At 37.5% G+C, this 23,152-nt stretch overlaps 2 protein-coding genes across 2 annotated transcripts; both read right to left on the bottom strand.

Annotated features, from left to right (window-relative positions):
* Window positions 1-2,020: 2,020 nt before the first annotated feature.
* Window positions 2,021-6,962, bottom strand: LOC110115078 (probable pectate lyase 5). Its single transcript, XM_020848208.2, has 3 exons — window positions 5,727-6,962; window positions 4,806-5,011; window positions 2,021-2,458 (listed from the first exon to the last, which is right to left on the bottom strand). Exons 1-3 carry the CDS (start codon window positions 6,726-6,728, stop codon window positions 2,224-2,226), a joined length of 1,443 nt encoding a protein of 480 aa, XP_020703867.1. The 5' UTR covers window positions 6,729-6,962; the 3' UTR covers window positions 2,021-2,223.
* Window positions 6,963-13,562: 6,600 nt separating this feature from the next.
* LOC110115074 (probable pectate lyase 5) lies at window positions 13,563-19,186 on the bottom strand. Its single transcript, XM_020848199.1, has 5 exons — window positions 18,428-19,186; window positions 18,146-18,337; window positions 17,197-17,405; window positions 16,968-17,086; window positions 13,563-13,867 (listed from the first exon to the last, which is right to left on the bottom strand). Exons 1-5 carry the CDS (start codon window positions 19,184-19,186, stop codon window positions 13,563-13,565), a joined length of 1,584 nt encoding a protein of 527 aa, XP_020703858.1.
* Between the last annotated feature and the right edge of the window lie 3,966 nt (window positions 19,187-23,152).

Below are 23,152 nucleotides of genomic sequence, written 5' to 3'. Positions count from 1 at the left end.
TCTCGCTTTGTCTTTGAACACCCTCATTAATTCATCAAATCATCCATAAACTATTTCTAATTTAATTAATGACAACAATAAATTTAATCCCACTGGATAATAATATTTCATTTGATGAAATCCCACTCCTAAAATAATTTTTTAGCTTACTTTTAAAATTATTTTAACTAAAATATTATAACACTCAATTAAATCATAAATTTTTTTGACAGTGATGCTTATATTTTCTATCCCAATAATAATATACGACTTCAAGAAATAGAATAACTTTCACTACATAAAACCCGTTTGAATCTCGGCCTGTTCCGGGTTCGATACGAACCCGACCCGAAATCTGATTTTGCCACCCTAATGTGATCAGAGTTTCATTTAATAAGCTAGATCATCATTATTATATTGTATAAAATAAAATAAGTTTTTTTTTTAGAATAAAAAGGTTTGCATCATAAATCAAAGAAAAATTATGTACACATAAAATGATTTTCTAAACTTTTATATTATAAATTTGTATTTTTAATTATTATTAGGAAGAAGAAATAAAAGAAGAAAATGAAACCCAACTAAGCTGATTGATAGGGGTGGAAGAAAGTATTGATAAACTATTAAATGATTATCATATCATTTTTAATATGTCCCCTACTAAGTTGAAACTTAGTTAGTGTGTCTCTTTCGAGGAATTTAAGAAAATTATTATTTTTGTCGCCATTAGGACTGTGTTATCTTCTTCATTCCAAGTGGTTTGTAATAATTGCCATGCTTTTATTATCTTCACGTGATTTGTAACACCCTTTTTTGAGCATTATTAAAATTTTGAATAATTTGATGCTTCATACTAAAATTTATTTTTAATGAACAACTAAAGAGAGAGAAAAATAAAAAATATATATTTATATAAGATGAGATATTCTTAAAACTAATCCAAATAAAAACTAAGCTAAGGGTCTATTTGGAGCGTTTTATGACAGCCTTAATATTAAGATTACAACCACACTTTAATTTGACAATTGTTTTATTGCTCCTTTTTTTGTTAATTTTCAAAAAAAAAAAAAAAGTATGATGGAAAGTTTTTTTTTATATATTCAAATCTATTAATGTATGAACAATAATATCAAGTTTTTAATCAACTATGTGAAGTTGGTTACATGAATCTTTTTTCTCCATTGTGCTGAGTCAAATTCTCATTTAAATCCAAAAAAGATCTAGAAAGGTCATTTCTAATATTTTATATACCAAATCCTTTTAGGTCTACCTCTACCTTTGTTAACATAAGTAATATGTAATACATCGGAACACCATCTTTTTATATGACCAAACCATCTAAGGCGACTCTCTGTAATCTTATCTTCCATTGGAGCTACTCCATCCTTTTCATGACGTATATACTCATTTCGTATCCTACCTCTAAGAGTAAAACTACTCATCCACCTAATCATCCTCATCTGTGCAATACGAACTTTTATTCGGTCCAGTGAACGTACGCTCCTCTACGTTTGGCCACCAATATTTTAGCGCCACATAGCATGAAGAAAAGTCGCCGACCCGACCCGCTGTTTTTTGGGTTCTCGCACGTGCGTTTTTTTAAATCCTTGACGAGGGTTCCGCTCCGGGTCAAGTCGTCGGGCCGCGCGGTTTAGAGTAAGAGCACGTGGCGACATGTTATTGGCGGCCGAACGTAGCTCTACGTCCGGTCAGATGACGTAATAATTGTTCCTGCAATACATAACTTAATATTATGTTTCTCTTTTAAAGGCCAACATTTTGCATCATAAAGCATTTCTTAAAAAAAAATATTTTTCCTATAATAATTTCACATACATCTATATAAAAAACTACAGCCGCCTTAACCAGACCCCAATTAAAAATAAAACAAAAAGAATAATGATACACTTCTTACAAAGAATTCTTAAAATCTAAAAATTTATAAATTAGATAATTTTCCTATATTATCTAATAATTTAATTTTATTTATTTAGCAATATGATTACACTATTTAATTACTCAACTAAATTAAAGAAGAACATAAAAATATATCATCTCATATACTGATACGTACCAATATTTCTTATAATAATGATACGAATTGCATCCGGATACACAGTGGACTCACTCACTAAATGCTCTAGCCTATAATTTCCCTCTAATGAAATTCTAAATATTATTATCTTCTCTATTTCTTTAAATTATTTCTTATTGAATAAATTAAGCCCTCCTCTTCAGTACCAGCTACAATGGATAGAGATACATCGAAGAGAAGAAAAAAATAACAAATAAAGGCAGAAGCAGCTGGAAACCAGAAGGTAGCGGGCGCGCTCCGCCACCAAACACCATCCCAAAAAACCCTGAGGCTCCGCTGCCTCCGCCACCTCCACCGCCGTCGATCGCCATACCACCACCGCCGGCGGCGAAACCACCGTCGTTGGCTCCCGGATAGGCGCCACTGCTCTGTCCACCGTTGTCCCTGTAATCAGGCAGGAATATAAGTACGTAGCTGGGATAGGAAAAGCAAGAGATGAAGATTACAGTTTGTAGAAAAACCAGTGATCATGATAACAGGAGAAGTAATTTGCATAAAAAAAATTAAGGCTCAAAATTTAAAATTAACTATTTAAATTAAATTAAAGAGAAAACTGGGGACCCATGCATTGCTTTCGGTGTTAATTGAGGAGTTTATTTATTATTTTTTTTCGGATGGATAGAGACTGCTGAAATAGTTAGGAGTTTTTTTCTCGCCACTGTCGGCCAGCTCTTAAGCTCATTATTAATTTTGATTAATTGCTAAAAGAAAATTTCTCTCATTCAAAACAGTTTTAATATATATTTTTTTAAAATTAATTTTTTTTATTTCTATAGAACAACAGTAAGAATAATCAAGCTTCATTCCTGGATTCAACTATATAAGAGATAAAATTATATTTAAATCTAGTAAAAAATTTAGATATTTCTATCCAAAATTAAAATTTTATCAGGAAGATGGACGATGAACATTTTAAATTTGCGATAAGATGAAAGAAAATATGGTGATGGAGCTGTAGGGACCAAATTGGGCAGGCGAATCTGAGATTTATGCGGGAGAATCGAGTTCAGGAATTGAAGCTTTACATAACATTATACGACTCGGTCGCAGCAATATTTGCAGCCTACCAAGGATATCTTAGACCACCAATAAAACTAATTGTGGTACCCTCACCGAATCAGAAAGGGACAGAATCTAGATGGTATGAGAGAGATTGTTTTGTGCGGACGCCTTCGGCAGTTTATCGTTCGGAGGTCAATCAGAATGTGTCACATTAGCGACATCGAGCAAGGTACCGAGTGGTACCGAGCCGCGATAACGAGCAGTACAAAACCAGGCACCGAGCAGAAGGTGACATGACGCATTTTGATTGGTCTCTGGACACATTTGTCGTCTGCACAGAATAATTTCACCTCCTAATTTGAAAGCTAAAACGGGCAACCAAGAGAGGAAGGTGAGCTGTGTGAAAGTTATTTTTTTTTTTTTTTTTTTGCTAGTGAAAATCCCGGTCGACATAGCATGCAACACACACTAATTTAAACGGGCCAACACGTGAGGCTTTCACTGTTTGCCAAGGGATTCGAACCAGGGACCTAGGCCGATTCTTCACTCAGCTTTTCAAACGAAAAAGGAACCCACTTAGCCCAACTCACCATTCACCACTCGTACAAGCAGCGGCGGATGTGAAAGTTATTGTCAAAAGTGAATATCATCACTCAGCTTTTCAAACGAAAAAGGAAAAGGAAAAATAGCTGTGATATTTGGCTCATTAACCAAAACTGGACCAAAGCGGCCACCCTTTTCTTCCTTGCCGGTATTATGGTTTCTCTTTATTCATTACTGAACAGCATCTAAGCACGCCTGGCCGCCAATTATGAAACTTTCTTTCATCTAATTAAGGCTTTTTAGAAATTCAATTATTTTATATTCACTAATCTTATGTACGAAAACAAAGTCATTAAGCTTTACAAAGTGTAGATAGCATAAACTATTTTTCATTTCTAAATACATTCCTAATTTTTAATATATATTTTTATCATCAGTTAATGAGATGAACCCTTGTTCCGTAGAGAAATTATTTGTGCGGATTTTGAACCCAGTTTATCATCCAGAGACCAATCAGAATTGTCACGTCAGTAGTATCGAGCCGGATACCGAGCGGTACCGAGCCATTCTGAGTAAGAGTGATGTGGCGCATTCTAGTTGATCTCTGGATGACATTCAACATCCACACAAAAGAATTGCTATGTTCCTTACCAAATTTGTATAAGAATTGCTATGTTCCTTACCAAATTTGTATAAGAATATTTTGATAAAAAAATGATAAAGAAAAGCTCTATCTAATCACAAATTGATAGGATAGGATATTATGATCCCTTTTTTTAATTTTTAATTTATATTATGAATTTTTTTAAGAACGAAATCGAAGCTTGGTTGGTTCGGAACGGCTTTCTTATTTAATTTTTTATCTAAAAAACTGTCCTTTATAGTCATCCAAAGGTAACCTATGTTTAAACGGCAACGGTCAGAACCTAAACGGGTTAGACTGCTTCCTTCTTATCTTACCACGCGGCCCCACCGGCCATCTTCTTCTTTGATCACCGTTAGCCACGTGTCACCCGAACACCAGTAGCCCCCAGCTGACCTGGATCCCATTGGATAATACCTTCCCGCCACAGTCGCGCGCTTTCGAAGCAAATAAAAAATCTAATCGACACCCAACCGACGGCACCCAAAAGTAACCCGGACAAGGAAGATCAACAGACAACTGAGAATAAGGTTGCGATGGTACCTGGGTCCACCGAGCACGCCGGCGTTCCGGGTGAGCTCGTCGATGAACTCGGCGGACTTGGGTTCGACACTTGACGCTTTGTCGTACAGCGCCGCCAATCCCTCTCCCGACGGCACGAAGAAAGCACCGTTGACTAAAATGTCTCCCTCCGTCCTCCAATTCCACCCGTTCCACTCTTCCTCATCGGTCTCAATTCTCTTCGTCACCTGCGAAAATTGCATGTCACAAATACAGCCCTTCAAAATTTTGAAATTATACAAACCACCTTCATCTCTTACATATCTCTTCTTTTTCTTTTTTAAGCAATATTATTTTTGCATATATATTTCTTCAGTATATTTTGGAATCTAAGTTATAATTAATCACATGAAATTACTATTTATTTCCAATAATCAACTAATATATCTAAGCTGTTATAATATCAGTAATTTGCCGTTAAATATTTCAATAAATTAATACATATATATTTAAAAATTATTAAATAAATACATTTGTATATAAATATGATAAATAAGTACTCCTCAATTAATATGCAAATCAACTGAGACTTTTTATGGAATGACATTTTCTTATAATTAAATACTATTAAATCGTGAATAATTTTAACTAATTTCTAAATAAACTAGATAAATAATAATCAATTCAGAAGGTCATCATAGTTAAATTAAAAATATTTACAATCTTTATCAAATCTAATTAGCTCGAAATTATCTAATTAAATAATTAATCACCAAATATTAAACGATATTAACTTAATGATCCTAATTAGCATTTTAATAAATCTCTAAGTAGCTTAGAAAATAATTAATTTGAGTTTATTTTTAATTATTATATTTTAGTTAAATCTGACTTCTTCCAATCGAATAGAAATTCATTTTACTTTTGGAGAAAATTGTCGAAAGAATTTCAAATTCAGCTGACCTCCTTCGCATTTGGGTCGGGGGGAGCTATGTATCGATTCCCCTGGCTGTTAATGGTGGGATTCGCGCTCCCACCAATGGCGTACATTTCCCATTCTGTGTAATCGTTGTTGACAATATGGAAGTAGCCATGCCTGCACCGCGGCATCCTCTGCACCAGCTTCTCCCCAAATCGATTGAAAGCAATGGTGATCTGCATACCAGAATCCGGCAAGTAATCGTCTCTATGCCCCATAAGCATGACCTCATTATGCCTCGAGAAATAGCTATTCGAAATCGTGATGGCCGTCGATCCCATTATTGCATCGATGAGCCCATCGGCGCAATTAGAGAGCGCGCAGTGATCGATCCATATATCCCTTCCGCCGAAGATCGAGATCCCGTCGCCGTCTGATCGGCCGCGGAAACCGGCGTGGGTGGGGGAGGATCGTACGATCGCGTTCCCGGCCGGGACGCAGTCGTGGATGTGGAGGTTGTGGATGATGACATTGGAGACGTATTGGAGGGTGATGCAGGCACCGCCGGCTATGTGGACGTTTGCGCCGCGGCCGTCTATGGTTTTGAAGCTGTTGACGAGGAGTTCTTCGTTGAGGTGGATGGACATGGAGGCGGCGAAGATGATCCAGAGGGGGGAGGATTGGATGGCGGCGTGACGGAGAGTGCCTGGGAGGGGGTTGGCGGGATCGGAGTCGGAGGGGTCGGTGACGGTGTAGATGAGGCCATTTTTGCCGCCGAGGGCAGAGCGGCCGAAGCCGATGGAGCAGTCGGCGAGGTGGAAGCGGTCCGTTCGCCAATCGGTGGCGGAGCAGAGCAAGCAGTCGTCGATGGGGTTGCCGGTGAGGCATTGGGAAGGGTCGGCGAGGGCTAGGCGGCGGGAGAGGGCAATTTGATGGAGGAGGTCGAGGGCGACGGAATCGGGGTCCGGGTGGGAGGAGTTTGGGGGGAGGAGAGGATGGGATGGGGGAGGGAGGAGGAGGAGGAAGAAGAGGATGGGGAGGAGCATTTTAGTGATGGTGGAGTGGAGGAAGGGGAGGGGTTTTGGGGGTAATTGAATTGGGTATTTGTAGTGTTTGAGAAGATGAATGCATCTAGGGTTTTAGATTATTGGGTTTTGGGGATTTGAGGAAGAAGACAAAAAGAACTAGAAGGAGAAGATAGTAGCTGGGGGAGGATTGAGTTTCAGTGATGGGGGAGAGGGAGGAAGAAGGAGAGGGAATCGCCGCTCCCCTCTGCCCGCGCATACCTTGCTTGTGAAACGATCTAATAGGGGGATTTCATTTTTTTAATATTTTTTGAAAAAAAAAAAATATTATGTGAGGAGATGAGCTTGAAAGTTATCAGATATATATTTTTTATATTGGTATTTTATTTAATTTTAAAATAATTAAAATAAATTTTCAATTTATATTAAAAAACTATGATATGAGCATATACAACATGAAAAGGTTGGAGTAGCTACAGTGATAAATAGGATTAGAGATAATCATCTTAGATAGTTTGGTCATATAAAAGATTGGTCTTTTAATGATTCAATTAGGAGAGTTAAGGATTCTTTTGAGAGGGTTGCAATTTTTTGTAATGTGGTTATAAAAATATTATTGGTAATGCGACTTTTTTTAAATTTGCTATAAAAAGCGTGAGCTTTGCATAAAATTTTTTAAAGCAATTAAAAAGAAGTAACTAAACTATGATTGCGGCCTAAAAAGTAAAACAATTAGAAAATTATTTCAAATAAAGACAATAATTTTTTTTTATTTTAAGGAAAAATATGAGATTTTTTTAATTATTAATAGTTTTAATAGACTTTAAAATATTATTCCTTCTTTTAAATTTTACTATGATGTATTACAATTTAAATTTATCTTATTTCAAAATAAATTCAACTATTTAAAATTTTACTTATTAAAGAATTAGGCCAATATAATAAACCTTAAAAAAATAATATAAAGCATTATTGAGTAGTTGTTTTTTGGATGCATAAATTATTTTTGTTGGAATTATATTAGTGTATAGTAGTAATTTCAAATGGTTTTTTTTTTTTTGTAGTTATTTCCATGCACACTGGTTGGTTGACTTGATGGGAGTTATAAAGATTCTATTGATTTTTTTTAGTTGATTTTATTCTTCATCAAAATTGTTGAGCTTATCTACTAGTAGATTTGTAAAAAGAAGGAATATAGAATGATCTTCGAAGATTAGGACATCATACATCGAAAAAGAAGTAAAGGAGATTTAAAAGATGCGTTGGTAGCTTTTCATACAACCAATCCTGATCTCATGTTTTAGGGAGGTCAACCACATCCTGTGGCCATCACTAAGAGAGAGAGAGAGAGAAAGAGCGAGAGAGAGAGAGATTTTTCTGTGTAAAATCAATCATTATTATCAGTGGCCTAATCAGTGTGTGCCTATAAGCCTATTGAGGAAAATAAATGTCCCCTCTTCATCTAATTGTTAGTGGAGATGTATATTTAATCATCATATAGAGGGTGACCTTGAAACCTTAGCTAAAATGTTAATCAATCTAGAGTGAACCGATAGGACAACTCGAGTTTAATGATGGGCGATATTGTGGTTTTGAAGCCCTTGTACAAGAATAATAAGGGAGGATGTAAGAAGAAACTCATTTTCCTTTCATAGGGTACATCAAAGCTAGCATTACATTTATGAGCTAGTAGAGATTATCAAAAGAAGAACAAATCTTAGGCATTAAAACTATCCATCAGGATCATTTTCAATGATTTGATATGATTTTCTTAAAATGTGATCATTAAAATATCGATTACAAAATTTATTTGTGATCGACACTATGATGAATAAAATATTTGTTTCAAATAAATTAGGAGATCCTAGGGCGAAATTGTTGGGAGGAATTACTCCTAAACTTCAAAAGAAGCTTTAATGCAGTCATAGAGTCTACTCTCCTAAAAATTTGCTTTACTAAGAAAAAATTTTCATAAAATCTCTACCTTGCTGTGATTAGACGAAAATGTATGGCCCCACAAGTTGGCGTTAGGTGTAAGAAAAGATCAAACTGTAAAGAATTAGCAAAATTTTCTATATTTCTTTTGTTATTTATTTTATTCTTTTGTCGTAATCTGAGCTCTTTGTTTTTTCACCTTTGTGAATAAAGACGGAGTAGCTCATCCACTAACGGCGAGGCGGCGGCGGCCGCCGTAGATTCGGGGATTTGGATTCTGAGTGTTTCTGATGTGGATTTACATAGCCATTTTCCTTTAGTGAAGCCATGCAAGCTCAGCAAAGAGCTTTACTTTACTGAAAGGTGAAGACTGACGTTGTAACTTAGAAATCTTATAAGATTGCAAATTTACGTATTAATATACTGTTAAAAACTTAAAACCACTAAAATAAATTTTATTTTCTACTTAACAAATGTGAAATAAATAGTTTTATGAATAAGTATATGGAATAAAAAACTGAAAAATAAAAGGGCCTTAAATAGTTATATTAAAGAGGACAAATTCTTAAAGTAAAAAAAAAAAAAAAAAAAAAAAAAAAAAAAACTAATGTCAGCAGTTGCTTGAGCAAACGACCAGCTTTGATGTGGTAGACAATGTGGACGTGGCGGTTGTGAGCGAGGAGGACGTGGCAGTGGTGAGTTAGGATGACATGGCGGCGACGGTGGGGTCCAGAGTTAGTATTGTACCCACCAAACGACTAGGCCGAATCATTCACTCCATGAACGACTAGGATTAATTTTTATGTGCAGATGCCGAACGACATCAGGAGACCAACCATAATGCTCCACGTTATTAGATTAGCTTAATTAATGTACTTAACCGATTTACTTAGCTTTCCTCCAATCACTGTCTTACACGTGTAATATCTGTCCCGCCTATCTATTTATAGGCTGTTGTACATTTGTTTATGCAATCAATGAAATATTTCGGTCGTCTTCTTCCTTACCTGCTTCTCCCTATCCTCTTCTAAGTTTCTTCATGGTATCAGAAGCGGGCCGTTCTTGAGTTCCTCTGTCCATGGCTTCCTCCGCCTCAGCCTCTGCCTCCGCCGCCGCCTCCTCTCGTACAACGGCGGCCATAGGAGACACCTCTGATAAGCCTCTTCTTTACCCTTCTTTGAAATTCATCATCTCCAACCTTAAATCTTTGGTTCCTCACCATCTCTCCATGGATAATTATCCCATTTGGAGAAACCAAATTTTCAAACTCTTTAAGGCAAACGGTTTCGAATCCTTTCTTGAAACTCCTCCTCCCGCCCCCGACGATCACGCCCAGTCAGATCAAGATTCTGATTTCTCCAAATGGCTCCTCACCGATCGCAATCTCGCCGCGGCAATTTCTTCTACTATCTCTGCTTCCGTCATCCCTTATGTGATGCATCTTGATTCCACCTACGACATCTGGAATGCGCTTCAAACGCGATTTCAATCGGCAAATCGCTCCAAGGTTATGCAGCTCAAAAACGAGCTCCAAAACATCTCTATGTGCAATATGTCAATGCAAGAATACCTTATGGAAATCAAGAAAACCGTGGACATGATCATCTCCGCCGGCTGTCAACTAGACAATGAGGACATTATTCTTCACATACTCAATGGCCTTCCTCCTCCCTATCAACCGTTCAAGACCGCCATTCGCACTCTGCAATCTCCTCTGTCCCTAGACAACCTCTATGCCATGCTCACTAGCGAAGAGATCCATCTTCGTCAAGATTCTCAGCGCTTCTCCACGACGGTTGATAATCACGCTGCTCTATACGCAAATCGTGGACGCGGACGACGGGGTCGCGGTCGAATACAACAAACAACCACACCTTCCGTAAAACAGGGATCAAAATCATCTCTCACTTGTCAAATTTGTGCTAAACGCGGACATTCTGCGGACGTTTGTTGGCACCGACATAATCCAAATTATGTCACTCCTTCATCTCAGCCACCGCAGCATGGTCAAGCACTCATTGCTACCGCTGATTCGTCTTCCTCCGAATGGTATCTTGATTCTGGTGCATCTACTCACATGACGAACAACAACGACAATCTCGTTCAATCATCTACCTATCACGGCTCAGACAACGTCCTGGTTGGGGATGGAAGATCCGCTCCCATAGCACATTCCGGCACGGGAATCCTTCCTACCCCCGAGCGTAAGCTGCTATTGTCTGACTTACTTCACATTCCCGCTATTTCTCATAATCTTCTCTCAATTTCTAAACTCGTTTGTGAAAATAATATATCTATCACTTTCGAACCTCACGGCTTCTTGATGAATGATTTGCATACTAACAGGATTATTCTCCATGGTCCCTGCAAGGCCGGCCTGTATCCAGTTTCGGTCAAGAACCAGGCGGACAATCCACGGGCTCTCGTCACTCATCAGCAAACTTCTCCCAATTGGCACGAGCGCTTGGGTCATCCTCACCAACGCATACTGGCTCGTATTTCCCAAGATCATCCGGCCTTGCATATTAAGAAAACTAGTATTAGCTGTAATTCTTGTAAACTCTATAAAAGTCACAAGTTGAGTTTTCCTCTGTCTGTAAAACGAAAACAGCATCCTCTGGCTTTGTTACATTCGGATATTTGGGGACCTTCCCCGGTATCCTCAATGCACGGATATCACTACTATTTGCTCATAGTTGATGACTATTCCAGATATATCTGGGTTTTTCCATTTTATGCAAAATCTGAGGTTCCGCTAATTTTTATTAATTTCATTAAATTCATTGAAAAACAAACCTCTCGTCAAGTTCAGGTCGTTCGCACCGACGGTGGCTCCGAATTCGTCAACTACCAGTTCCAGAACTTCCTTCAATCCAAAGGAGTACATCACCAATTATCTTACCCGTATACGCCTGAACAGAACGGCGTCGCCGAACGAAAACATCGCCACCTCGTCGACACCGCCAGAACGTTACTTCATACCACCTCCGTGCCTCATCAGTACTGGCCAGACGCCATCTTAACTGCTGCTCATCTCATCAATCGGATGCCAACGCCTACGACCAACTACAAAACACCACTTATGCTTATGTTCAACAGTAATCCTGACTATACAACTCTTCGCACATTCGGGTGCGAATGCTTCCCCCATCTACCAAAGCACACTCGAAACAAGCTGGAGCCAACCTCGACCTCCTGTGTCTTTCTCGGTTACGCTCAGAATTTCAAAGGCTACAAATGCTTGAACAAAGAAAATCATATAATAGTTTCTCGCCATGTTCAATTCCTTGAGAGCTCGTTTCCATTCTCTAACTCTCGATCTACCCAATTACCGCCCTCGCACGACGTGCCTCCATCTTTCTTAATTCCTTCCTCTGTTTTACCGCAGGGTCCTAAATATCAACCAACTATGGAGAAAAATCGCGTAAATACCAATCTGGGTAACCGGACATCATCGTCTAACTCATCTACTCACCTTCAGGATCACACATCTTCCTCGGATGCCAGCCAGCAAATCTCTTATCCCGCAGTGGTAAAGCATCCGATGTTAACTCGAACTCAAACCGGCAATCTTAAGCCAGTCACTCGCCTAAATCTCTTTCACAATCAAGACGCTCAGCTGGATCCTACCAGCTATGCAGAAGCAAACAAATCCCCTGAATGGAGAAATGCGATGGCTGCCGAGTTTCTTGCTCTACAAAAGCAAGAAACATGGCAGATAGTTCCTGCACCACCAAATAAACAAATTCTAGGCTGTAAATGGACTTACTGCCGCAAACTCACTCGGATGGAACCGTAGCTCGGTATAAGGCACGGTTGGTTGCACTGGGAAACCAACAGGAATTCGGACTGGATTATACTGAAACCTTCAGTCCGGTCGCCAAGCTCCCCACCATTCGCGTTCTCTTCGCCATTGCCCTCCATTATGACTGGAAAGTTCACCAATTAGACGTCGAAAACACCTTTCTTCACGGCGACATACAAGAAACGGTCTATATGAGACAGCCCAAAGGTTTCGAGAATCCAACCCATCCGAACCATGTCTGCCTACTACGGAAAGCTCTTTACGGCCTTAAGCAGGCTCCAAGGCAATGGTACACCACGTTCTGCAATCAACTAATTCAATTCGGCTTTCACCAGAGCAAAGCAGACCCCTCTCTCCTCGTCTTCAATCAAGGTCGGACACAAATGTTCCTACTCATATACGTGGACGATATCCTTCTCACCGGCTCCGACGAAGCTGCCATCTCCAAATTTCTTCATCACCTCAATCAAGTGTTCGCACTCAAACACCTCGGGACGGCTAATCACTTTCTCGGCATACGCATTCAATATACGCAAGATAAGTATTTCCTTTCGTAATCTTCGTATGCTGCTTCTATTACTCAACAAGCGTCCCTAACAAAGTGTAATCCAGCTGCAAATCCTTCTTGCACCAAGCTTCCGGCCAACACAGCCATTGAATGCACGCATTTGTCGGATCACCATACATATCGCCAGATCATCGGTGCTCTACAATATTTTCGTCCAGACGATCCTGATTTCGTCCAGACGAACCATACAGCCAAACATGATTTTCTCTGCACAACCTGTACCGATCGTCCCGGACGATCCGACTTCGTCCAAACGAACCTGGAGCAGAAACTGATATTACACCTACGCAGTCAACACTCTCTCGCAGCATATGCATGACCCTCAAACAGATCACGTTTTTCTTCTCAAACGTCTGATTCGGTACATACAGGGTACGCGAAACTTTGGCATTCCTATCCAGAAATCGGACCTTACTCTCTCTACCTTCTGTGACGCCGATTGGGCTAGTGATCCGATTACTCGCAAATCGACCTCGGGTTATTGCACTTATCTGGGATCCACTCTGGTATCCTGGACGGTAAAAAACAAACTACCGTCTCGCGATCCTCAACAGAGTCTGAATATAGAGCTCTTGCTTCCGCCGTCGCAGATACAATATGGCTCAAGCGGCTGCTCTCCGACTTCGGCATAGCACACAACAATCCGGTAGCCCTGCACTGCGACAATACTTTCGCTATTGCTCTTTCCACAAATCCCGTTTATCACGCTCGTACCAAGCACATAGAGATTGATCACAGATTTGTTCGGGAAAACATTCAAAATCAGCATCTGAAGCTTGTTCCGATCAAAACAGAAGATCAGGTGGCCGACATTTTCACTAAGCCTCTGTCCACTCCAAGATTCAAAAAGCTCTGCGACAAACTCACCGTCATTACAGACCCGTTCGTTTGAGGGGGGATATTAGATTAGCTTAATTAATGTACTTAACCGATTTACTTAGCTCTCCTCCAATCACTGTCTTACACGTGTAATATCTGTCCCGCCTATCTATTTATAGGCTGCTGTACATTTGTTTATGCAATCAATGAAATATTTCGGTCGTCTTCTTCCTTACCTGCTTCTCCCTATCCTCTTCTAAGTTTCTTCACACGTCACCCCTTCGTTGCGTACCGCAGCTCGGTACTGCTGATGTGGCTGCACTTGATTCGCCTCCGGAGGTAGAACTATGTCCAGCCCCCACATAGAAAAATTTCTCAACGAATAGGTATGCATGAAAGAAAAAGTAAATAAAATTTTAGTTACACATAATTAAATTAAAGTAATTTTACTAATAATTTACCCAGTATATAACTTAAGTAAATTATTAAAATTAAATGAATTTAGTAATAATTATATTTGTTAGATTTATATGTAGATAATTACATTTATTTAAGTTTATAAATTACTTTAAAGTTAGTATTTGAACTATAATTGATGCAGTAATAATGTTTTTTAACAACTCACGAAATAAAATTAAAAGTTACTAGGTCCTAATTGATATACATGATTATAACTTAGAGGTAGTAAAAATTAAAAATTAATTTTAATTGCTAAATAAAAAAGAATTTTTCTTAAAATTAATTCAATGTTCTTAACAACAAGATTAATTTATAAAAACTGGGCAGTGTGGCAATGGGCCTAGAGCAAGTCGTCATCGGACTAGCTTGAGTGGTATCGTGCTAGCCCGACCCAAGCCATAACGGGTGGCCGAGTCATTCACTAGGCGAACGACTTGCTCTGGGCCCATTGCCATAGTGCCTCCTCGCCACATCATCCGCCTAGTCATAGCCTATCATTTGCACAAGTATTAGTTTTGTTTATTATTATTATTATTTTTTCATTCTGTTCTGTATAAAAAAGTTTTAAATTTTTTACTTTAAAAGTTTGTGCTACTAAAAATTAAGAATGTATAGTCTTAAATATGGAGAATTTAGGTTATGCTTTGGCCATTATAAGTCAACTAAGTAAATGCATGAAAAATAAAAAATTGGAAATATCATAATATTGATCTTACATTAAAATCTTCTAAACTAATTTTTTACATATGTTCCTTACCAATTATTTACATAATATAAAATATTTTATAAGAAAATAGAATACACACCTTAATTCATTCTACTTTAATTTCCTCACTAAAAATTTATTTTTAAAATAAAAAAGCACACATTACTTATATAAAATAAAACTGAAAAAAATGCATTTGATAATTTTTTTTTCCAAATTTTGGATTTTGTTTTTACTTTTTTATTATGCCCCTTTTCCACAAGATAAATATGCTCCATTATATAATAATTCTAATTTCACATGAGATCAGGTGTTGAAGATTTTGCATGCATGGAGGAAGACTAATCTTTGAGATGTGTAAAGTGTTAGATGATGACAGTGCATGACTCTGAAGCCACTGAATCATGAGAGATTATTATGTATGCCGAGTTCAGAGGCATCCGAAAAGGGGCGGGTCCAGCTTCTTTTTTTAGGGTGGGCAAAAAAAAATTTTTTTTGTGAGGGATGGGCAAAGATGCTTAGGATTGATAAAAAATAGCTCAAAAAAGATTTTTGAGGGGGGGCAAAATGCCCAAAATACCCAAAATACCCAAAATATTTTAAAATCTCTCCTCTAAATATTAAAAGAATTTTTTTTTTTAATTAGGGTGGGCATTTGCCCACCCTAAGCCATGGGTGGATCCGCCCATGCGTTTGGAGGTCAATTCAGACACTCTACATCATCCAATACACAATGCATTGGGTGACTCTGAAGTCACCCAATACACACCGCATTGTGTGACATGACGCATTCAAATTAACCTTCAAACCCATCTGGTCACCACCCATAATAATTTTTCCTGAATCAAACATAACAAATTAGGAAATATGACATAGGAAAAATAAAGTTTTTTAATGATAATAAAATTACATTCTGAAGTTTATAAATATATATAGTTTATATTTACCTTTTAAAAAAAATTCATTTATTAAAACATTCAAAATATAAAGCATACTGTTGTTATGTGAATACACATGGCTATAAATGAAAGTGATTCTTCCAAATCAGTAATAAATAAAAAGCGACTAAGAGTTCGACTTCGTTTGAGACGACTTTCTTTCCGCATCTTAAAAGCGCTTTCTAGTATAAATTTTAAATTTTTGTAATAAAAAACTGCTTTAAGAAGCATCAAGAAAGTAATCACAGACGAAGCCTTCCTTTGAGATGACTTTCTTATTTTTTCATAAAGTTACATTTTAGTATAAAATTATTTTAAAAATAGAAAAAAAGTCTAAAACTATCACGAACAAAGCCTAAATAACATGATTCAATTTCGGGTCACGGGTCGGGTTCTGGTCGAACCCGAAACTGTCCCGGCACTATTCGGGTCAACCCGAACCCGACCCGTTTAAAAAAAAAAAATGGATCGGTTTCCTGGACCCGAACCCGACCCGAATGACCCGTTTTCAACAAAAAAATTGCTAATTTTCGGGTCAAAAAGGGTCAATCTACTCTTTTCGGGTCAATCTCAGGTTGCCTGATCAAAATCGAGTTTTCGGTCAAAATTGGGTCGCTTTCGGGTCAAATTCGGGTCAAAGGAACCCAATTTTTGAAACTGGTCGAAATGTTGAACCCAAACCCGACCCATTTCGGGTTCGAGTTGACCCTAACCAAAAATTTTCGGGTTGTGTTCGAGTCGGATTTTCACGTCGTGTCAAATATTGACACCCCTAATTGAGATAATACCGTCATCAAAGAAAAATAAGTATATTTCTCATCATAATCAAAATAAATATCAATATAGTCCTTACATCATAAACCCACACAATCAAATTTAGAACCATCTAAAAAAAAAAACAATAAAAATATTATACTTTAATATCCGAAGAAATTATTTCCTCATTAAATAAAACTAATCCTCCAAAAACATCAACAAGAATAAATAATAATAGTAATAAGAATAGATAAAGGCAGCAGCAACTGGATACCAAACAATGGTGGTGGCGCACCGCCGCTGAACCCCATTCCCGGAAACTTCGAATCTCCGAGTCCTCCACCACCTCCGCCACCACCACCACCACCACCAAGGATTTGTCCGCCGCCGTCCCTGCAGTCAAGCCCAAAGCACGTAAGGTTATCAAGAAAGCTCGTTGCTCGATAATTTGTTCTGACATATTATCTAAACAACATTAATGTAGGACAGGGCGGCGAGCCTACCTTTTTAGTCTACCTAGCACGCCGGCGTTGAGGGTGAGTTGGTCGATGAGCTCGGCAGGTTTAGCCTCAACGCTCGACGCTTTCTCGTACATGGCCGCCGATCCGTCTCCCGACGGCACGAAGAAGGCGCCGTTAGCCATTATATCCCCATCCGACCTCCAGTTCCAGCTGCTCCATTGTTCCTCTGCAGTGTCTATTCTCTCCGTCACCTTCAAAATTTTAATTTAACCAATTTAGCCCTTAATAAAATATTTAATTACAAAAACAAACTTCAAAATCTTACAAGTGTAGTTTGATCAAATAACTCATTTTTTGGTATGCTAAATTTTGGTTTTTTTATTAATTATTTTAAATAAAAATAAAATCAAATTTCAAATTATTATTTTATTTCTTATTTTAAAAACAAAATAAATATGTGATATATGTGGATAAAACAAGGGAAAAAATCAAAATTTATTTCATTAGCATAATTAGTATTAAATTTACAAGCAATCCCATCTAAATAATTACCTTAATTAAACTATCAATTTTTAATTGAAATAATCCTCAAAAATTTCAAAAAAAATATGGAAGAAATTTGAAATTGTGCTTTACCTCCTTGTTATTTGGGTCGGCGGGAGCTGTGTTATATTCAACTATTTAATATAAATATATTAATCTTAATAATAATTAAAAACTTCATAATTAATTTAAGATAAAGTATAATAAATTCAACAATCAATTTCTAAGTTGAATTAAATGATAAATTTTTATAATATAAATTTACTATAACTAGTTGTTATACTAACTAATAATAAATAATCAAATCTTAAACGCCTAATGAAACTTTAATTATTCTAATTAAATATGACAACCTAATAATTACCTTAATTAAACTATCAATTTTTAATTGAAATAATCCTAAAAAATTTCAAAAAAAATATTGAAGAAATTTGAAATTGTGCTTTACCTCCTTGTTATTTGGGTCGGCGGGAGCTGTGTAGCGATTCCCTTGGCTGTTAATGGTAGGATTCGCACTCCCCCCGACTGCGTACATCTCCCACTCTGTATAATCGTTGTTAACGACGTGGAAGTAGCCGTGCCTGCAGCGCGGCATCCTCTGCACCAGCTTCTCCCCAAATCTGTTGTACGCGACAGTTACCTGCAACCAGTTTAATTAACGGGATCATCAGAAGCAGAGTAACAGCTAAAGCTCGATCAAGCAAGCTCTTCTGGTTTGAATTGATCCCACCTGCATCTCGGAATCCCCCGTGTAATCGTCGCTGTGGCCGAGAAGCATCACCTTATCGTGCCGCGAGAAGAAATTGTTCGAAATTGTAACCCTCGTAGATCCCCTGGTCACATCGATCAACCCGTCCGCGCAACTAGAGAGCGCGCAATGATCGACCCATACGTCCTGCGAGCTGACGATCGAGATCGCATCGCCGTCCGATTTGCCGTGGTGATCGGCTTCGATCGGCGAGGATCGGATCACAGCGTCACCGGCGGGGACGCAGTCGTGGATGTGGAGGTTGTGGATGATCACATTGGAAACGTTTTTGATGGCGATGCAGGAGCCGCCGGCTATGTGGACCTCGACGCCGCGGCCGTCGATGGTTTTGAAGCTGTTTACGAGGAGTTCTTGCTTGAGCTGGATGGACATGGAGGTGGAGAAGATGATCCAGAGGGGGGCGAATTGGATGGCGGCGTGGCGGAGAGTGCCGGGGATGGGGTTGGCGGGATCGGAGTCGGAGGGGTCCGTGACGATGTAGAGGCGGCCGTTTTTACCGCCGATGGCGGAGCGGCCGAAGCCGATAGCGCAGTCTGCAAGGCGGAAGCGGTCGGCGGGGGAGCAGAGCCAGCAGTCGTCAATGGGGTTGCCGGTAAGGCATTGGGAGGGGTGGGAGGCGGAGATGGGATTGGGATCGGGTTGGGAAGAGTTTGGGTTGAGGAGGGGTTGAGGGGAGGAAGCTGGGAGGAGGAGGAGTAGGAGGAGGAGAGGAAGGACCATTGTTGGAGTGCTGTAGGGGAAGGACGAAGAACAGGGTATTTTGGATTTGAGGAAGAAGACGAAGTGGGGAGGTGGAGGTGGAAGACGAGGGCTGAGAGCTTCAGTGATGGAGCAGAGAGAGAGAGCAGAGAGAGACGAGAAGAAGATATAGAGAAAGGATGGCGGGAATAATCGTTTGCTTTTATGGTAATAATATATTTTATTTAAAACGAAAAAAAAAAAATCGTAATGGCTAATAAGAGCCGGTATTGGAATTATAATATACAGAAAAAATTTACATTAATGAATTTCTTTTTCGATATTTTAAAGAGAAAATCACGAATTTATACATAGAAATTCTATTTAAATTTAGTTAAATTTACTATTAAGAACTAATGATTTTTTAAAAAGATCAAAAATAACATATTGATTTAATTAAGGCATGATATTGCCTTATTTAGCATAAAATCTGATAAAATCTATACGAACGACAAATTACATAGTTATATAATTATATAAGAGATTAACTAATTGAATAATAAGAGAGAGAGTATTTGCCTAATCAAGCTCAGCTTATTTTATTTAATTTCTAAACCTAAGCCCAACTCGTCACGAACTAACTAGGATATCTTGATTATTTGTATCTTGATTATTTATTTATTTGAGCCCGTTTGAAAAGTTCGAGCTTGGCTCTAATGTTGAGCAATTAATTTTTTTTACTTTTAGAAATTTTTATTTTTTAATTTTGAATTAATTTTAAAAAAATTAAAATATATTAAGTAATGCTAATTTAATTTAATTTTTAAATATATTTTAAGTTAATGGAGCAGCTCCAAGAGCTCAAGAAGAGCTCGTCTAATACATGAGGCTGAATAAAGGCTCAAGCACGAACTTGTGGCTCAATAAACTCCACTTGTGAGCTCATTAATGAGTCAAGTTTGAACCGACTCGACTCACTTACTCCCGTGCATGTCACATTGTATAAGAAATAACTAAAAACTAATTATAAAATTATTACCTGAAACTATAAATTTTGTTAGTAGGCTACTTAATTTTCATAAGAAAAATATGATTAACAGTGGGAGAAAATATTCTTATAAATTACATAAACTCTTGTCATAATAGAAGAAAATGAAAATAATTAGATTCCATCATTCAATTAAATGTAGTTTAGACATTCATAAAGATATTAAACACAAATAAAAGGATTGCAGCAAATCATCAATTTTTAATAAATGTTTCTTCTTAATCTAAAAAAACGATCACATTGGCCTTAAAGTTGTTTAGTCAATGTGATTAACATTAGAAGCATATAAAATAGTGCATTAATGATAAAAATTTTATCTTAATCAAATCGTTTCAGTATCATCACGAATTGTAATCGAATGACTCCGATAAAACTATTTCACAACTTCCCTTCAATAATAACACCATTTAGCCTTTATCCCACTACGTGGTGTCGGCTTCATAAATCTTTTTTCGCCATTGTGTCTTGTTAAAAGTCAAATTTTTAATTAAATCTAATAATAAAATGTCATTTCTAATATGTTCTAACAAAATCTTTTAGGTCTACCTCTACCTCTTAACATAGGAAAATTTTGATACATCTACTCTCCTAATCGGGTTATGAGAATACCGACATTTATTTGACCTAACCAACTAAGGTGACTCTCACTAGTCTTTTCCGCCACGGGAGCTGCGCCAACCTTTTCACGTATGTGTTCATTTCACATTTTTCTATAAGTGTAAAGACACTCATCCACCTGAGCATCATCATCTCTGCAACATAACTTTTTCATATGCTTCTCTTTGAATGGCCAATATTATGGACTATAAAGCATTACAGATCACAATTTCTCTTGAACATTAAAAATATTCAATGTTATTTATTCAAGATTGAATAAGTAATAATAGTCAAATTAACAATCCCATTCTAATAAAATGAACAAAGCCTTTAGTGGGCCACCATGCCTACTATAATCTTGGTTGACTCAATCATTCTCATCGATATGAAGTGCATAATCGAGTTGATCCTAACCCAATTTGGTTGGTCAATATGATTAATATCAATAGAGCAAATTCTTCGATTCACTTGATGGGCCAAATTATGCCAAAATAGGCCAACTAGATTTGGGTTAACCAATGTTGACTCATGTTTTATCTTAACTGACCTCCAAGGTTCTTAGTCAACTCAATTGATAGGGAATTACATTACTTACCTCTCGCATGGTTTAATCCGTCATAAACTACATTGATAAACAATAACCTCGAGTTAACACAAGGAAACTCAAGTTGACCTATTTTTAAGTGAGAAAAATAAGTTAATTGGTTCTAATTCTCTTAATAGATATATCTAAATTGACTAACTTACGACCTTGTTTTTTTTTTTTAACAAATACATTAATAAAGGTAGGTTACAATAGAAGACCCCACAATGGGCCACATCACAAGCTTACAAGAGGAACAACAAAATTAAAGAAAAGACCAATACGATTAAGGGTCGAAAGACACGGACTCAGACCAGCATCGAGTTGCCAGAGCGGAGCCATCCAATGGTAAACTCAAAATCGAAGGAGAAGGGCCAACCAACCCTGGCCATCCACGACGCTTGCAGCATCGCTACTTCCTCATCGTCCATATCAAAACAATATAACCGGGCAGCCAACAGACCTCAAAGGCAACCCAACAGAAAGAAATCAACAATTTCAGCAACCCAAAACAACCTATAATGGCAAGTAAACAAAACCTACGCAGCAACCAACCAAAAAATCAGCGACCACGTCGGCCCCTCCCACGAGACCTACCGCGAGGGGAATACAACATTGTTAGAATATCGACAAACAAGATGTCACAAAGACACTAAAATTTAGATAACAAATTACTCCCAAAATTCATCACCTTCACATCATATTATGCTCATTTTTCGATAATATAAGGAAATTTTCTAAAGCCTAATCCTCACGAACTATTATGCTAACCACTATATAATGTATTGTTTCCAACAAATTAAGAGAAAATAGCCATCTCGCTTTGATTAGATAAAAATGTAAGCCCCTACAAATTAGCTTTACGGTCAAGTAAGAATTACAATATTACATCTTTATCAAAGTATGTGTGCCTCTCTTGCTATCCTAAAATTTGGATAAGCAACCACAGAGGAGATACTTTCTTTTTTATTTGTTATATTCTAAGCTTTTTTTTACTTTTCAATAAAGATTACTTATCTCATCCTTAAGATTTGAGAGTTGAATTGTTTTATATGTGGGCTTACATATAATCATTCACCGAATATTTGTTTTTTCATCTGATTACTTTATTCAAAGTGGGAAAAAATAGTCTAAATATTTTAATTAAATTTTTTTGTGAGAACAAAATCAAAAGTTATTGGATTTATTTTAAAATTAATTCTATATGATTTTTTATTTTACACTAATTAAAAATTAAATATAAAATTAAAATTTATTTAATTTGAATATTTTTATTTGACAATATTTCTTAATAGAGCACCTTTTATTCAAAAAAGATGAAGTAAAAGAAAATTTATCATGTGCGGTGACCGAATGGCATTCAGAGGCCACATAATTTTCTTACTGTGTACAACTGCTGTGTACCACTTGGTAGTAGATGATGTGGTGGGTTCTGTTAGCGCATACACTACTTAGAGTTATCCGGCATCCATTCTATTTATCGTTGTACCCAACTAAGCTTATATTAAGGCTGCTGTATCTTAGTTCTAGATATATGAGTTTATATTTTCCTTTTCCATTTCTCTGTTCTGCTCTCTCTTCCTCTTCTTGTTCTTTCTTACATGGTATCAAGAGCCATCTATGGGGGATCAAGAATCATCTTCTTCTCTCCCACCCACCTTCACCAACTCACCGGCACCAATACCGCCGAGCCATCCATCCCAGCTCCACTCAAATTCCTTATCTCAAACATCAAAACCCTCCTACCTCACCCTCTCACAACTGATAACTATGCAATTTG

Source organism: Dendrobium catenatum, unplaced genomic scaffold (genome assembly GCF_001605985.2).
Source record: "Dendrobium catenatum unplaced genomic scaffold, ASM160598v2 fragScaff_scaffold_1338, whole genome shotgun sequence".
In the NCBI taxonomy this organism is placed as follows: Eukaryota; Viridiplantae; Streptophyta; class Magnoliopsida; order Asparagales; family Orchidaceae; genus Dendrobium; species Dendrobium catenatum.
This window is presented reverse-complemented; position numbering and strand designations above follow the sequence as displayed.